Here is an 18328-nt window from a genome sequence, read left to right on the forward strand (position 1 = left end):
TCACTTAAATCACTGCTGCTGTTATTGTGTATATGCTGCTGTTATTGTGTATATATTTATTTATACTTCTTGTGTATTTTGTTCATACATTCTTATATAGTTCTATATTGTGTATTTTGTTGTACAGTTATTTTATTTTCAATTTAATTTATATATTTTATCTTATTCTTTCCCAGTGTGTTGTACAGTTATTTCATTTTTAACCTTAATTTATATTTTATTCCTTCCTAGTTAAATTTACCCTTTTTAATTTTTCATATTTATTTCCTATCTTATTCATAGCCTTTTCCTTTTTGTTTTCTTTAGGTCACGAGCAGTTGTCCAAACATTTCACTACATATCGTACTGTGTATGACTGTGTACGTGACAAATAAAATTTGAATTTGATTTGATTTGATTTGATTTGTACAGTGACTGAACAGTGTCAAGCAAACAATCTCAGTTCCTGGAGAGCAATGCATGGCACTGCACTGAGGAGTGCACAGAGTGCTGCACACTTAGTGCTGCTTGGAATGCACTTCATTCATTCTACTATTGATCCAGCCTAAACCTCCCATCCTTGAGTATCAAAATCCACACAATTTAGCCCTGATTGCTCACAACTACCTGATTGCTCACAACTTGAGTCCGCGTTCATGCTTGCCTTCTTCAGTGCTCACCTCTTCAACAATATTAATTCCAGATCATGAACACTGGTAACTGATGCATCTTCCATCAATAACTAGACATTTTAACACTGGAATGTGATCAAATGAATTGAACAAAAACAAATTGTGTGGTCTCATATCCAAAAATATTTAACAGAACAATATCAAAAATATTCCACAAGTACTAAGTATAGTACTTAGCTGTCCCCCTGTGTTTGTGTCTCACTCCACATCTAAGGTTTCTTCTGGTTCCTCAGTGTGAGATTCAAACCACAGATCTACTTCACATCACTGATTTCATTGGTTGATCACACAAACTGAATTTTTGTCAAGGAGAGGAGCTGGGAGGTGTGGGTGAACTGTCATGAGAGTTTCTGAGTGAGGATGTTTGATCATGTGCTGGTTGTAGTGTGTCAGAGCACTGAGTGAGCCTCGGTTCAGCCAGTCCTGGTTTGATGCTCTCCCTCTGATGCTCCTCACAGCGTTTTCTTTGTGACTCTCTTACAGTGAAGATAGCAGCGCTCTGCTCAGCAGGCTGCAACAGTTGCAGTGTCACTTCACCTGGGATCTGAAGCTGGACGTGGACCTGGAAACCCTGAGCACTCGACTACAGATCGACATAGATTTTCATCAGAGTCAGCATGAGGGAGAGAGTTGCACCTACAGCCTCTTGGCTTATGTCAGGTACAGTTTCTGTAGCTGTCTGATGAAAGAAAAGCTAAAGTGGATTTATTCTGCTCATTCAAATCTCAACACTTTTATTTCTGGGACTCTGCTACAGAAGAGAAGAGCTAACATTAGCCAGAGGACTTCTCACTGAAGTCCGTCTGACCAAAGAGAAATTTGACTGTCAAAGGAAACAGTGGTCAGCATCAGCAGGATTTATATTTGAATGATAGAGAGATAGTTTTGTTTTCAGGATCAGATCCAACCCTGAGCTGTGTTTCTTCTGCTAATGTTACCTATCAGCAGTGCTCCTGCTGCTAACACAGATGAATTTTATTTTATTTAATAACATAACATATTGTCTGGAGTAGATATCGTTCGCTGATTTTCAACTCACTCAGTTAATATTATAAATAAACAATCACCAGATTTATGCAGTTTAGCAAAGCTACAGCTAGAAGAAAAACGTCAGCTTGCTTTAAGTTTACCTCATTATTTCAACCTTAATACAAACATGTAATATGAAGAGAAACATTATTTGAGTATTGGAATAGAGTTTCTGATTCTTTACAAAGCTGGTACTATCTTGATATAATCTGCCTCCTAAAGCTTGTTTGGACTCTTGTTTTTCTGGTGGAAATGCAGTAATTATCTAACCCTGGAGTCATGAACCTCAGATAAAAGCCTTAATGAATCATCAACAAGTGTTAGTTGAACTCTCAGGTCAGTTTCTTGTCAGGTGTTGTAAACACCAGATGTGGAACAGCTGTTGATGACCTGTTGGTCCTCAGGTATCTTCAGGATCAACGAGAGGAAGCGCTGTCACTTTTAAACCAATCAGAGAAGACCATCAGGGAGAGTTACGGTGATGAGAGTGAGAAGCGGCTGATTGTGACATATGGAGACATGGCCTGGCTGAAATATCACGACGGAGACTTTGCACAGTCACAAAGCTACTGTCAGAGAGTCGAGGACATACTGGTATGTAAACCAATCAGATCAAACATGATGATCACTGCTGTTGAACATCTGACGCTTCCTTCTCCCTGTGCAGGTGAAGTATCCCACTGGTTCATCAGGAAGTCTCCTCCCAGAGGTGTATGGCGCTCAAGCCTGGACCTATTTCAAGGTGTCATGGTCTTCTCTCTCCAAAGCCATCGACTGTTTTCATAAAGCACTTGAGGTACAGCGTCATGACACCGAGTGGAACGCCGGCTATGCCATCACTCTCTTTTGCAGAGAACAGGTCAGTTTTATGATAAGAATGAAGAGTATTAACTTATATGGATATTCCTCTATAAAGCACCAAATGATGAGAGTAAACCTTATGGCTCCTCCAGTGTCAGTATGATTCTTAGAAGTTTCACTGGCTAATTCTTTTATTCAAGCGAAATAAACTGCAGACTAACCAGTTTCTCATCTGCAGTGGTTTTTAGGAAATAAACAGGAAGATGAGGAATCCCAGGCCACCAAACAGCTTCGCTTTGCATTGGAGATCAACCCAAATAACGCTGTTCTGCAGTGCATGCTGGCCTTGAAGCTGACGGCTTATAAGAAATACGAAGAGGCTGATGGTTTGGTGAAGAAAGCACTAGAAAATGATCCCGATAACCCTCATGTCATCCGGCACTCGGGAAATTACTTACATAATCGGGTAAGTCTGCAACCTTATGAATGCTATTTCTTCCTACTGGGTCTTTGGCTTAGTAACAACAGATCAAAGCAAAAGTGAAGAAATCCATCTGTAGAGACTCCTTGGTTTCATTTTTCATTTTCTTCATAGAAAATATTGTAACAATATTTACAGTATATCAAGGTACCTGCAGTGTTATACTTAGAAATTCATTCAATGTTAACAACCTGGTAACAGTGGGGAGAGGAGAACGCCAACAGACTCCAACTCAAGGAGAATGGCTGCCTGTCCTGAGGGTAAAGGTACCAGATAATTGAAGTCCAAGATTGTAGTCTGGAAATCTATCTGGAACCGTCCTTTGTGCCATTAGCTTCTGTTTTTACATGTAAAAAACAGAGTAACTGAAGGCACATGACCCAGTACTGTGACAGTAGTAAATAAACAAGCTTTCATTGTAGCTGCTCTCTCTGGTAGAACAACAAAACAAGCTGTTACCACAGCAGGGCCCGTTCTTCGTACCTCGCTAAGTAAGTTAGCTGGATTTGATTGTTGACGATTTCGCGTGATCCTGGATCGTTCGGTTCCCCGAAGCTCATCCGGGACTTGCTGCCATAGCAACAGAGCCGTAAGCGTAAACCTGCTCGGGAGCAGGTTTACTTTATGTAAACAGGATTAGATCGCGGCCACGCAGGTATGTCCGCTTCATTTATACGAAAGCAACAGCGATATTCCACCACTGTTTCACCATAAATAAATAACATCAATGTAACTAAAGATAATGCAGCACTTGATCCTTTTATTGATTTCACACAGATACATACAGGTCATTTCCTAAAAAAGGGAAATGTACTATTAACATTCTATTACATGTATGTGATTATTACAGATGTAATTCATATTTCAGAGTAGTAATTGCAAATTACTTTGTGTAATCAAGATGAGAGACCATGGCTATAAAAGCGAAGGTGGATTTGGGAAGCCTGTCGCAGCCATGTCCTGTCCGTATACGCGAGCAACCCATTGCGGAAGGTGCAAGATTGATAAGGAGAGTCCTCAGAATCCAGCGTATATTGCGGGACAGACAGGATCCTTTAGCTCAGCGCGACAGTGTGCTCATAGAGAGATATCAATATTCCCGTGAGGGTATTATTTACTTAACCAACTTGTTGACGAGGGGGTGCAGGACCACCACCTGTCTTTTTTTGCTCTGCCCTTTTCTTGGTTGCTGTTATGAACAAACAAACAGATTATTTCAGGGTCTCTGTCCAAGAGACTAAAAGCAATATAAGTGATAAATATTACCATTCTGTAGAATATTCTTATATTTCACTTTTACTTGTTCCCATGTTCTAGTGGGTCTAGTGGGTGTTGTGGCTCTAATGTGTAAGGGGATATAATATAACATAATATAATATAATGTAATATAATATTGGATAATATAGTGTAATATAATAAACTTACCCTGCCGCCTACTGGTGTTGGCCAGAGGGGCCGATGGCGCGATATGGCAGCCTGGCTTCTGTCAGTCTGTCCCAGGGCAGCTGTGGCTACAACCGTAGCTGCCTCCACCAGTGTGTGAATGTGAGAGTGACTGAATAGTGGCATTGTCATGCGCTTTGGGTGCCTTGAAAAGCGTTATATAAATCCACTCCATTATTATTGTTATTATTAAATTACTTACGAGTTTAATTTGTCAGCAACTTTCTGCCAGCCCTCTCTCCTTGCTTTTGCAGCCTTTGCAGTGTTCCCTTGCGTTTTAATTAAACTCTGAAACTCCTGAAATCCCTCACTCAAGAGTTCTTGCTCTGCTGCCAAAAAATACCGAGCGCGCTCCTTCGACATTTTCGCCGACCAATCAGAGGGTTGCCGATCAATGTTTCTACTATCGATGCGTAGCCCCTGTTAAGCCACCCAGTGATCTCACATTACTTCATCCAGCTGTACTAATCGTCAACAGCAGGTGTGTTCGGAGAACCGGATTAGCGAGCTCACGGTTAGCGCGATGATTTGGTCTTGGATGTGTCATTTGATCTTGGATGTAGTAAGCAACGTACGAAGAACGGGCCCCTGCAGGAGACATGTTGAGTACATTTCAGATTTGTTCTGTAAACACTGTGTGTAAGAATACCTGCCTTTGCTTCAAGAACAGCAAAAATGGAAAATGAAAAGAGAAGTTTGAATCCATGAGTTAATTTTCTAGTACTGGAATCTGCTGCTCCTATTGGCTCTCGGTTGTTGAGTGGGATACGTGAGTGGTCTTGTATAGTCTTTGTTCGTTGTAATACACAGTACAATCAGACAGAAAGACCTATGACAAAACTTTACTTTCCAGCAATCACATTACGTTAACATTTAGATTTCTGTACTGCTCAGCCTGATTTTCACTGCACATTGGACCTAGTTACCTTGTCTCTAAATCTCACTCCTTGACACTGCTTTCAGTTTGTTGACTTTCACACCTGGTTCTTTGAGGTGTGCTGCTTGCATTTGTAAGATTTTGCTGTGAACAGACAACATGCAGTGAAAGGAGCTCCCCACGCAGGTGAAGCAAGCCTTCCTTAAGACAGTGCTGGAAATTAATCGTACCCACTCAAAAAAATGACACTTTGGGCACAATTTAGATATTGTCACTTACGGGTATACTCACTTTTGTTTCCAACGGTTTAAACATTAATGTCTGTGTGTTGAGTAATTTAGAGTGGAAATCTAATTTATGTTGTTATTAGAGGTGGGACTCGATTAAGAAAATTAATATAATTAATTTGAGGCTTTGTAATTAATTAATTGTGATTAATCACATTTAATCGCACAAGAAAACACACCTTATTCAACCTTGCAACAATTCAACAATATTCAACCTTGCTTTTCCTTCTAGTTAACATTTCACTTGTGATTTTACATTATGTACTTTTATGTTTTATATGTATCTGCTGCTTCTCCTATGCATCAGTGACAGCGATCTGTTTGGTCCTATTTCTATTTACCTCTTTTTTATTCTCTGTGTTTACTTGTTAAGCACATTGGTATACCCCTGGTTTTTAGGTTTGCTTTATAAATAAAGTTTATTATTATTATAAGAAAATTTCCCCCAAAGTGCAACAGTATTTTTTAATTTATAGGGTTTTAGTGAGCGATAAAATCAAATAATAGACATGGACATGAATATTGTAAACTCAAACTCTTAATAACTCTTTTAATTTATGGGGGGGAAAGCATTTAAACTACATTTCAGTTCAAAACAGAGAAGCAAAAATAATACCCCTGGCCAAAATTGGTCAGACTTAAAAATAAAGTGCCATTTTAAGAACTTTAAGCACATTTTCAAAATGGTATTGTCTTTAAATAATAATACAATAAATTCAACATATTTATGATATCATCTTCTTAAAAAATAAGGCAGAAACATAGAAGGCAGAAATCCAAGAAGGCCTATGACTCAATGCCCCACACCTGGATTGCCTGGAACTATACAAGATCAATAGGACCCTTAGAGCTTTCATCAGGAACTCAATGGGAATGTGCCAAACAACACTAGAGGCCAACCTCAAGCCTATAAAACAAGTCACCATCAAGTGCGGGATCTACCAAGGAGATGCTCTGTCCCCACTACTGTTCTGCATAGGCCTGAACCCCTTCAGTGAGATCATTGACTACTGAATTGAGCAATTGTCAGTCACCTCCTGTACATGGATGCCAAGAGTGAACAAGACATTAAATTAACTGATCCACACCACCAGGATATACTGCAATGACATCGGGATGACATCAGCTGCAACCAACCAGTACCTGGAGAGGGTCAGGCAAGTCCTGAGGAGTCAGCTGAACGGTAAGAACAATGTCTGGGATATGAACACCTACAGCCTGCCTGTGATCAGGTACCCTGCTGGCATAATAAGCTGGCCAAATATGGAGATAGAAGCCACTGACATCAAGACAAGGAAGCTCCTGACCATGCATGAAGGGTTTCACCCCAAGTCCAGCACCCTGAGGCTAAACGCTAAGCTGAAGGGAGGCCGGGAACTGGTGAGTGTCAGCACCACAGTCCAGGATGAGACAACGAACATCTATGAAAACATTGTGAAGATGGCCCCAACTGACCACGTGCTCAGTGAATACCTCAGGCATGTGGGTTTTTTTGGTATGGTGAATGTGTTCAAGGTAGACACACGTAATTAATAGGGGTGCAACGATACACAAAATTCACGGTTCGGTTCGGTTCGATACTTTGGTGTCACGGTTCGATATTTTTTCGATACAAAAAAAATGTTCATGCCTTTTTAATTTGTCATTTATTAAGATTATAAATATATATTTTAACTCAAAAGTACAGTTTTTAAATTTAACCCTAACCCTTGTGCGTGTTTTTTATTTTGACAGCGAATGCGCACCTGTGGACCACTTATGTGCAGCCCTGGTTATTTAGCTCATCATATTGCAGCCACAGAAATTATTTTGTCCATGAAACCATAAAGCTGCACTTTCTTTTTGCCTTATAGTCTGATTTGTCATAACTTCTCCGTTTTGTGGTAAGCTTTTCTTTGGCTGTCACTTCTTCACCCTGACCTGTCTTATTTGGCTCAGCAGAACTGAAATGCTTTTACACACTCACTCACATAAGCTCAGCGATTCTCTGCGCGATCAACCTCTCACATGTGTAAGCTGCGGGAGATTTCACTTGTCATGTTTGCATAGTAAGCTAACGATTAATAAGACGATGTCAGAGGAATTGGTGCACAAATTATCATCACTCACAGATCAGTGCTGTCGCTCTCTATACACAGTTCGCATGATTGCAAAGTGAAAGCAAATTCAAACGCGATTTCAATATGTCACATATTGACAGTGGCTCACCGATGCCAATGACATAATTACCCAGCTACATTTCTGAAAGAATGCAAAAGCATTGACATATATTTTTCCTTCCTACAATAGCCCGACGGGCAGGGAAGAGATAGATTTTGGTAGCCTGACTGAAAAAAATCGCTAGCCCCGGGACGTCGGGCTAGCGATATTGCGAGCCCTGTATCTGATTGAGGAATCACTCATCTTTGGAAAAGAGAGTTTATTACAGAGAAATGTCTCTTTCCAAAATAAAAGCTATACTATCCGCTTCTTCTGGGCTATATTCTCAGCAGCATATTAATCCTGTGCTAACAGCTGTCTAAATGACTCGGCTAAAGTTAGTAGCATGCTTGCTTGTTTTTGTCTTTGCACTAGGATGATGTCGGCGTAAATGTGCAGTCATATTCGTTGTGTTCCCACTAGTGCTTTCAGGTTAATCTCGTTGAAATGACCTTAACGCCACAACACGGCAAATCTCCGTTAACGATCACCCCGTGCATGGGGCTAGACGGCCAACACGTTAACGAGCTAACTGCGCTAACACACTAGTTCCCACCCATGTAATTGAGCATTGCATGGCACATCCAACATACTGTTTTACTTTAGTCCATGACTCGCTTACCTTCAGGGTCATACGTCACATGAAAACCAAAATAATTCCAAACGCCAGATCTGAATGAGGGTGGGGGAGGTCCATGTTGTAAGGAGAGCTTAACTTCTGTCTCGCTAGCTTGCCCTGCACTCTTGCTTCTGACTATGCTGTCTGTGTTGAGCGCTCAGTGGATCTGCGCTCGACAGTGCAGCCTAGGCGGAGTAGTCAAATGCAGATTCACTGAGCGCTCCACACAGACAGCATCGTCAGAAGGAAAGTTGATAAAATAAATTACAAATGTTGTATTGTTCGATACATATGCGTACCGAACCGAAAGCACTGTATCGAACGGTTCAATATCGATACGAATATCGTTGCACCCCTAGTAATTAATGCCAGGTGTTGTTGTTTGGAAGGAAGCAAACAGTTTGTGATCGCTACGCTGTTAAATGGCTTTGGAATAACAATTCTAAAAAACAAGATAGGTACGGCTGGAGTTATTGGACTGTAGCAAGTTTCATAAGTTCGTTCATACCAGTCACCCCGCCAACAGACACCTCAGTGGCTTCAAGCGTGGGTGTAGCCTCTCTCTCTACATATATTTGTATCTGATTAGTGTTTTTAAATCTGTTCCAGAATCGACTGGATGAGGCTATTGATGTGCTTAAGCGAGGCCTGAGAAGGGGCGATCAATTACCTTCCTTCACCTGCCAGCTGGCTATGTGCTACAAGCAGAAGAAAATTGCTGAACAGCGCCGCAGGCCCTTCAGCAACAGAGGTACACAGAAATATACAACATGTTATCCTTTAATCAACACAACTCAAATCATCCTTTAATGCTCCACAGAAGAGGTGCGTAAGTGGAGGCGTTGCTGTATTAGTCACCTTGAAGACGCTGTGGAGATGAAACCATCCTTTGTCCGGGCGTGGGCTGAACTGGCACTGTTGTACGCAGAGGAAGGGGATTTGAGCAGGTGCTTGTCTAAACAAAGCTGCACGATTTCCTCCTTTCTTTCCTCTGGGTGTAAATTCCTAAACATCTCGTTGTTTCTCAGGGCTGAGGAGACTTTCCAGCGCTTGGAGAAGCTCTTGGAGGAGTTACCAGAGTTGAAGGAGAAAAGAGTTTGTCAGACTATCCATCAGTACTACGGTGACTTTCATCATTATCACACAAAAAATGAGGCTCAAGCCATCGCTCACTATACCAAGGTAAGTTTCTAGGTGCCAGACTCTGATTGGTCCTCACTGACAAAAAAGTGACGGTGACAGGCAGCTGATTCATCAGAGGGCAAATTACACCAAGGTGAGGCAGCTGCATGTACAGTGTTAGACATGCAGCTGCCTCTTAATATTCCACGGTTCAACTATGGATGGACGGATCTAAAATACAGTATTGGTATCAGTGCGATGCTGATGCTGACCTAAATTACTGGGCCGGATATTGGGTAGAAATTAAAAATGTATCCCGATCCATCAAATATCACAAAAGCACCTCACAAAACTTGCGACATGGTGTAACCCAGGTGGTCCCCTTATCATGTTGGAGCAGTTTGCGTCACGTGATAGAGTGACTGTTGTGTACAAGACCTGTCGGCGGTCTGGAGTCACTTCACACTGAAAGCATTTGGAGCCTCGTTACGTGCTGACAAACCAGAATTTCATCTCCAAGCAAACTATCCCAGAAAAATAAAGCAAGTGTGTAAGTTCATCTCTGAATGTTTGTAAAGCATTCCCACGTTAAGCTTAACAACCGATATATGAAGCTGGGACATCTGTCATTGCTAAGTCTGACCGTACAATGGATAGACTCGAGTTTTACTTTGAAAAGAACTGTGTTGCAGGCTAAACAGTTCTGTGGTTCGAAAGAAAAACAACAACAACAAAACAATGAAAACACTTTTTTCATACGTGTTAAGTTTTGTATAGAAATTACACAAAAGTCAATCTCAGGTTAAATGTGACAGAAACTGTCAGGATGGATGTGTATTTATGTTCAGCTTTAAGTACAAAAGCGTCCATTCTACAACCTGTTTTTTTTTAAGTTGTTGAATTATTTTGTGCTGATATTGCGCTTCTTTTTTTTTCAGAACCAAAGAGTAGTTGAAATCTACATAAAATTGCATTTTAAATTACTTTTCAATATTACTTTAAATACTTTAAAGTTCTGCTAAAGGTTTAAGTAAAAAGCTCAGTATTGCTGATCTGAAGTATTTTGGGTGCAGTGTTTTTTGCATCCAAGTACAATAGATTAGCTTTAGTGTTTTGGCTTTTTAAACATGAGTATGAACTTATACAAAATGCAGCAAATATAAAAAAAAAAAAACAATTTTATTGATTTTAAAATAGACAATATTGGATTCATATCGGTTTCAGCAGATTTTCAAATTTATATCGGTATCAGACTTAAAACAAGAGGTATCGTGCCATCATCATCTCTAGTTTCAACCCAAGAAGAACAATGAAAGAAGAAAAACTAACAGGCCTTGTTTGGAGGGTGGAGGTGTCGGGGCAGTAATGTGAAACATTTCAACGCTCAGATCTACCACATGACCTTAGTATGGAAAGATTTATCTTCCTGATAGTTTTCTGCTGTTTTCTCTCTGCAGGGGCTGCTGATACCACTGAAAAAATATGAGTGGAGACAGTGTGCTAAGGTGAGCACTAGAGACATAACAAAGATTCTGTGTTATATACACTCAGTGTTCTTACCAAACTTATGGGTTGAGCATAACCTCATATCAAACATCCCTTGATTTAAATGATTTGTTCAATACCACCTACTTGTGCACCTGAGGACTGTTTTCAACTTCAACTTGAAAACTACTGGTGACTGTCAGTGGTTCTGTCTTTCACTAGGTCATGTGAGGAGATGTGGCATCCATCCCACATTGGATGACGCACCTGTCATTTCTAAAAATCCTTTAAAACGTTGTTTTTTCAAAAGAAAAGAAGCATAATGACTGTAATGTTTTCTCACACTGAAAACGCTACGTCCAGATGAACAGAATCAACTTCTTTGGAACATAAATTAATCTTTCATTGTTCCTCTATTTTTTCCTGCAGAAACTGAAGCAGATCGCTAAGAGACGTCGGTCAAGGAATCCAGGTGATGGTGAAGCTCTCGCTCTGCTGGGTCAGGTGGCCAGAGCTGAGGGCGACAGCAAGGAAGCTGCTGCGTTTTATGAAGAAGCTCTGACCTATGACAAGGACAATGAAGAGTACCTGTCTGCTCTGTGTGAGCTGCGCCTGGAGCTGCAGTGATCATCCTCTGATTAATCACCATCACTGCAAATAACTAATTCTTAAAATCTTATATCAAGCCAAAAATAATGTGTTATCTTGTTTGTAGAGTGATACACTCAGAGAGAGCAGGATGCAATTAATCTTTTACAACATTTATTTTATCTCTTAGTTTCTTAGTTAGTTCATCTTCTTTTGCAGTTTCATGTGATCAATGCTCAAATAAAGGTTGTTGTATATGTGCTTTAATTCATGTAGTGTAAAGGCTTTGTCTTGGTTTAATATAAGAAAATCCTTCAATAACATTCTTGCTCAGTTGCTCTTGTTTTAAGATATTTTCCCTTAAAGTGAGAAAGAAGTAGAAACATTTTGAGTTTATTTGACATAATAAAGTACTTGGATCAAGTGTTTCAACACTCATTTCAATTGATTTCTCACTTCATTAAATACAAGAGGTTGGAAGTAATGATGTACAAATACTTAGTGTCACAGTGTTTATGCATATTAAACGTGATGTGTGTACTTCCATTCTCTGTCTCACAGTTTTCCTCCTACTGATTAAAAAATGGTAGTAATCTGTATTTTCACATGGGGCAACTTTGATGTGTTTATATGATCACAGAACAAAACATTTCTGGGGGGATGATGTGTGGAGCAGTAAAGTTGTGGATTCTCCGGTGATTTTACAAATTTAACCTGTCAGTATAACAGACAGTGAGTTGTCTGTATGAACCTTATAACTGATGTTAGATTTAAATAATTTAAAATAAAGTTCATGATAGCTGTTGGGAGAAAACTCTGCAAAAAACCCAGGAGAAATAAAGACACAATGAGACAAAGTTACTTTCTTTGCTAAACGTGTACACGGGTGAGCTGCTGCTGAGAACAACCCACGCCATGCACAGTGGCTTGGCATTTTTTATAGGCACAGAGCACAGAGACAGTGAGAACAGGATAAGAAAATAATAAACAGATAAAACAATCTGAAACAATATGTCCTTGCTGGGAAAGTCTGAAAGACACTTCTAAACTACTTATCTGAACACAGCTTGTACATTTAAAAGAAGGTAAAGTTACATAGAATCATTTTTCCTCTAACATATTCCCTCCTGTTTTAACTTATTTTAAATGTTTACAACAGTTGTCTGAAAAGGTCATTGATTAAGTATGTTTAGCAATTTTTTAATTTTTAAATTGTGAACATAGCAAAAATGTAAATCATGTGGTAAACGATAAAAGAAAATAAAACAATAAAAGAATAAAAGAACAAATGAAAATACAGTAAAAAGAAAGAATAAAAGTAATAATAAAGAAAAATAATAAAACGAAAACTACAAAAAATAAAAGAATAAAAACCTTATGTTGTACCTGCATAACCTACTAACGCGTTAATCAGTGCATGATCACTTGACAAGTCACTTTTAGTCACCACGTCATTTATTAGCAGCTATTACAAGTTCTCCTCTAACAGAATTGCAACGGGATGCTGTTCTTCTTGAGGCACGACAACATAAGTCGTCATTGTAGTTGTTATCATCTTTGAAATCATTACTCTTAGACATGGCACCACACACAACACTAGTATGAGCAGTGCTACCATGATGAAACCTAGAAAGACAAACGGCTTTGCTGCAGCAGCCAACCACGAGCCGCCAAATAGCCAGTCCAGCCAGCCTAGTGGTGTAGCTGCTCCAGATGTGTGGTCAGTGACATATTTCTGCAGAACGGTCAAATTCTGCAAAGCTTCGTAAATGTCTCCTCCAGCTTCGTATCCTTCAGGGATAAACGTGCAACATGTCTCCCCGATCAGCTTGCAAACTCCTCCTTGTTATGCTGCTAGCAGATCTAGAGTCAGTCTGTTCTTCAGCACCATCGTTCTGATGGCCTTCCGCTCCTCTGCTAAGGCCGGTCCCAGGGTCTTTGTCAATGTTGATGTGTCATAGCAGAGCATATCGGTTGATCTCCACATGTTCCCGCACCTCGGCAACTCCAATGCCGGGGATCAAGCTCTGTAAGAATTTCACTCCTCCTCCCCAGATGCGAAACTCTGGTTCCTTTACTGCTTGGTGCCGTCCGTGCACATCCTGTCTGGTATTGAGTCTTTGTTTTTAGTGGCATTCGGTAACTGTAGTTAGAGCGACAGTTGATGCTCATCAGCGTCGTGTTTTTGGCACAGGTTGTGTTGGTTGAACAGGCCATACACTTCCTCTCATTCCTCGGTGGGCAGAAAGTGTATATGTATCTACATAGGTGAGTAGGCAGCTCCCCCACTGCCCGCGATCCATTGTTCATCACACATACTGGCAGTTGCGCTGCGTTCAGTTTGTTCAGTAGAATTACATCAGGCAGCGGGTCTGAGACTTGGGGCCAGGTCAGTAGGTTGATCTGTCCGGAACAGTTCACATTCGTGAGTGACAATTTCCTCCAGGTTGCGTTTGCAGGGATGCTGTAGTTGGCCTTGGACCAAAGAGTACCGTAGCCTGGATGAGTTGCCAGACCCAACAGACACCAACTGCGATCTTCAGGTATGCTGTATGGCCATAGGCCAGACGTCTGCGAGGATAGGGGCATATGGGCACATGCATAGCAGTCAGTTTTATTATTCAAGTGAGCGATAGTGTTCATAAACTGCCACCAGAAATTAGTGGCGTAGCCATGGGGAAACTTGGTGTGCTTTCCTTTGTCGTACAGTGTCTGCCTTTTCTTCATATGGCGTGACTTGTTGTCCCTCACGGAAACAAAGATGAGGAGCCCGGCCAGGGTCAAGCCCGCTGCAGTGATAAGCAGCCAACACCTCATGACAGCAGAACACACCCTCCTGTTGAGAGTAGAACTCTCGGCCAGAAAGGCTGATCCCTCCACCGAGCAGGATCACAACAATTGGGCGAGCCTGTGTCGGCTGAGTTTAGATGGCTTCACTTACTCTCCTGCAGTGGCTCTGATGGATCCAAGATGGTCGTTCCGCTATTTTGCAAGCGGTAGGTGTAGTGAGAAGAACTTGGTATGGTCCCTTCTACCTTGGTGAGCTCCAGTTTTTCCTTTGGAGCACCTTGATCAGAACCCAGTCACCAGGCTGTAATCTGCAAGACACTTGATAGACATCATTACGTTCTTCGTTATTTACAATCATCTCTTTATTTTCCAACAACTTAGACATACATTTTGCTAGTGTGGTTTCTCTGATTGATTTGTCTATTGGTTCACTGGTGATGGGCAGTGGGAATGGCCTACCATGAATGATTTCAAATGGAGTTAGTTTCTGGGAGCCCTGCATTAAACGCATCCACATTTTCACTAAACCCAAACATTCAGGCCACGGCCTTCCTGTTTCTGCCATGCACTTTCTGAGCCTTTGTTTTATAGTGCCGTTAGTTCTCTCTACAAGGCCAGCACTTTGTGGGTGATACGCACAATGGTGTTTTATGCTGAAACCGAGTGCTTCAGAGACCTTGGTGATGACATCATTTACAAAATGAGTGCCGTTGTCTGATCGTATCAAAGCTGGGATGCCATATGTGGGTATGAAGTGATTGCACAGACATTTTGCTACTGAAATTGCATCTGCCCTTTTCACTGGGTAGATTTCTGGCCACTTTGAGAATACATCTATAACCACTAGGGCGTATTTTTACCCTTGGCATTCATTTAGCTCAATAAAGTCCATATGGATTGTGTGAAAAAGATAAGGTGGTGTGGGAAAACAGCCTCTTTTTGGTCTTAGGTTTCCCTGAGCATTATATTTTTGACACGTCATGCACGTTCTGACAACTTGTTTTGCTGAGGTTTCAAAATTTACAGTGTAGAAATGTGAGTTGACAATACTAGTCATTCCCCCCGTTGACAAATGCGTTGAGCCATGTGTCACTAATGCTGCTGTTTTGTGGGGAGATTTTGGCAACACTGGCTTGCCATAGCACATCATTAGATCGTTCTCAGAACTGCGCCGTGTTGTAGCCATTTTTTTCTGTTCGGCTGTGCTTGCTGCTTTTGTTCATTTTTCAACACATCAATCATTCCTCTGTTTTGCCAAATTTTTCAAAATGATGCACAGCAGAGAAAACATACTGGCTGTCTGTATGTATGTTTATTCGCTTATCTTTGTGCATCTCACATGCGCGTATCACATCTATCAGCTCAGCGCTCTGTGCAGAACATAAAGAAGAAAGTGGTTTTGCTTCTATCATCTTACTGTCTGTGGTCACTGCGTAACCTACACAATTCCGGCCTGTGCTGTAAGGTCAAACGCTGTTCTCCTAGCTTCCACACTTGCTGATCATAAGGTGGATCTGGGCCTGGAGTTTGTTTAAATCTCAGAGTGTTGTGATACTCGGTTGGTTTCTGGAAAGTGGATGTGGCGGGTGTGTGTTGACGGGCCACATCGTGTAGTGCTTTTAGCTCTGGCAAAGCGAGAGTCCAGTAATAATGTGGAACACCGTAGCCTTGAGAGAGACACACGCGGCTACTGTTTTCTGTGTTAGTGCTATCTGGCTCTGGTGGGGTGTCATTTAGCATGCACTCAGCAGTCATGCCATTCTTTTCTGGTATTACACCTATCTTAAGTTTTGTCAGAGCGTCTCTACCTAGCAAATTTACTGGACACGACGGGTCATATGCATTTAATAAAGCACCTGCGGCCACTTGCTGTATGTACTAGTTCTAAAGGGGCAGTTAATTGTTCTACAGTTGTGTGGCCTGAAGCTGACTTTACAACTAATTTGTCCTTTGAAAACTGTAAGTTCTTAAGTGGCTGCCTCAAAACTGTTTTGCATTATTTCTCTGTGGCCTACTCCTACAATCTCGTGTGAAGTGACCTTCCTCTCCACGGTTCTAGCAGGCGTTGTCTCTATTTTATCTGCTGTCTCTGCGTGGCTGTCTACAGCCTTGGTGTCTGTGACCTTGCTTGCCTCTCTGTTCCTGATAGCCACCTGAAAATGAGTCTCTTAGTCTATTGTCAACACGTCAGCCTTATTTTTAAGTTACAGAATGCTTCTTCTTTTTTCTCTTCTCTATAGATGCAACACTATATTTTCACTTAAGGCATTTTTAGATAATTTCTAGTTTTTCAAACAATTCATGCATCTCACACATTTCAAACTTTGAAGTTAGGGTTGTTTCCCATTTATACATATATATATATATATATTTAAACTTTGCATTGCTCATAGCTCACAGCTCTAAACCTAGGCATTTTTCAATCATATGCCTAATCACTATGTGTCACTGTGATTCTCAAGTATTGTCACAAGTTCGTTTAAATTCGTTTCCAAAACCAACAAAATAATCAAACAAAAACAAAAAACAAACACGTGTCAGGACACAAAAGAAAAAAGAAAAAAATGCTGCCACCCGAACAAGGCAGAAGTCTGCATATGTTGGCTTTTAATAGCATGCAGCTTCTGCTCTAAAAGAAACAAATAAATAAAAATAAAAGAAAATGTGTAACATGCTCATCAGCTTAGCAGTGTCTACATATTTAATTCAGCTTCTCAATCCTGTAGTTTTAGCTGTTGTCTACAGGGTTTTGCTTATTGGTTGTTATTATAGGTGTGCTCTATATCTCAGCAATGTGTCATTCTAGAATGATAGGTTTCAAGCTGGTCAAGTGCCTCTATGCACTTCATTAGTTTAGTTATTCTCTGTATTGTCTTCATCCCACATGTCACTACACTGAGTTTCAGCAAACCTTAAGCTTGATGCAGACTACTGTTTAACAATTATCCACCTCACATCATAACCGACTAAGGTGCCTCTTCATATTAATATTATGTCATTGTTAATATTATCCTCTTTGTCTTATATAACAGCAATAGCATATTATAATATTTTATTAGTGTGTACCACTATACTACTACTGAGCCAATTTGATAGTTAGGATCATCTTATTCAGCAAACAGATAATTTAGAATTCATCCAATCTGCACAGATTTGCTTTTCCTCTCAACACGTTTGTGCCTACTGTAACAGCGGATATGTAAAGCTAGCTCATATTCACGTAACATACCGTATAAACCTTTTATTTTGGCAACTTCCTGTGTGACCGGAAGTAGAATGGTGTAACGGTGAACAACTTGATGTATAAAAAGACGAAAAAAAAACCCGGAAAACTCATGCTAACGGAGAAAAAGGGAGAGAGGACTATTGTTATATTGTACAAATATGAATTGTTCCAGCTCTTACGTTTGTTCGCTGTCTGATACACTGCAATAAATAATAAAGGTCATTCAACAACCCTCAGTTCTGGCCGTCTCAGTTCGACTGGATGCCACACCTACTTTTTTAGACCGATCTTCTGTTTGCCTCATATCAGACCCAACCTGCGGTCACATTTGTTCTCTCTGTTGCATGGCGGACCAGGCAGGTCTATTATAATGTATTATTTATATTTTATTTTGTATCCATCAAGGGCTTCAGGTGATCTGCAGTTTCACCATTTCCCAAGGTGGAGACAGTTACCTTTTCACACACTGTCCTTGGCTGAACAATGACACAGCCTTAATATACCTTATTTATTTTATTAAAATATTTTCGTGTGAATTATTTGCTTTATATTCATTTTATACATTCTGGGCATGGTCATCATGCCAACTGTGTTTCATTGTTAAGCTGTTTGGGATTCAGGAGCTTTCATTGATTATTATAAGTTATAATGAATTTTTCAATAAAGAAAAATGCGAGAAAAAGAAAGTAAAACATTAAGTTTTGTTTTAT

At 40.4% G+C, this 18328-nt stretch overlaps 1 protein-coding gene across 1 annotated transcript; it reads left to right on the plus strand.

Moving 5' to 3' along the window:
• Positions 1-1031: 1031 nt before the first annotated feature.
• Positions 1032-11641, plus strand: LOC146635269 (antiviral innate immune response effector IFIT1-like). Its single transcript, XM_085350072.1, has 10 exons — positions 1032-1072; positions 1155-1331; positions 2105-2294; positions 2368-2559; positions 2740-2967; positions 9017-9158; positions 9228-9354; positions 9436-9589; positions 10987-11034; positions 11444-11641. The coding sequence occupies exons 1-10, from the start codon at positions 1032-1034 to the stop codon at positions 11639-11641; spliced, it is 1497 nt and encodes a 498-aa protein (XP_085206198.1).
• The last annotated feature ends 6687 nt before the right edge of the window (positions 11642-18328 follow it).

Source organism: Diplotaxodon limnothrissa, linkage group LG3, assembly GCF_057381915.1.
Source record: "Diplotaxodon limnothrissa isolate DT_005_m linkage group LG3, D_limnothrissa_male_GT1.1, whole genome shotgun sequence".
Taxonomy (NCBI): domain Eukaryota; kingdom Metazoa; phylum Chordata; class Actinopteri; order Cichliformes; family Cichlidae; genus Diplotaxodon; species Diplotaxodon limnothrissa.

Bases quoted from the DNA above. Each gene is read 5' to 3' on its own strand.
- LOC146635269 (XM_085350072.1), top strand. From the start codon at position 1,032: ATGTTTGATCATGTGCTGGTTGTAGTGTGTCAGAGCACTGA. The intron at 9,355-9,435 runs GTGCTTGTCTAA...GTTGTTTCTCAG, and splicing joins GAGGAAGGGGATTTGAGCAG to GGCTGAGGAGACTTTCCAGC. The intron at 9,590-10,986 runs GTAAGTTTCTAG...TTCTCTCTGCAG, and splicing joins CCATCGCTCACTATACCAAG to GGGCTGCTGATACCACTGAA.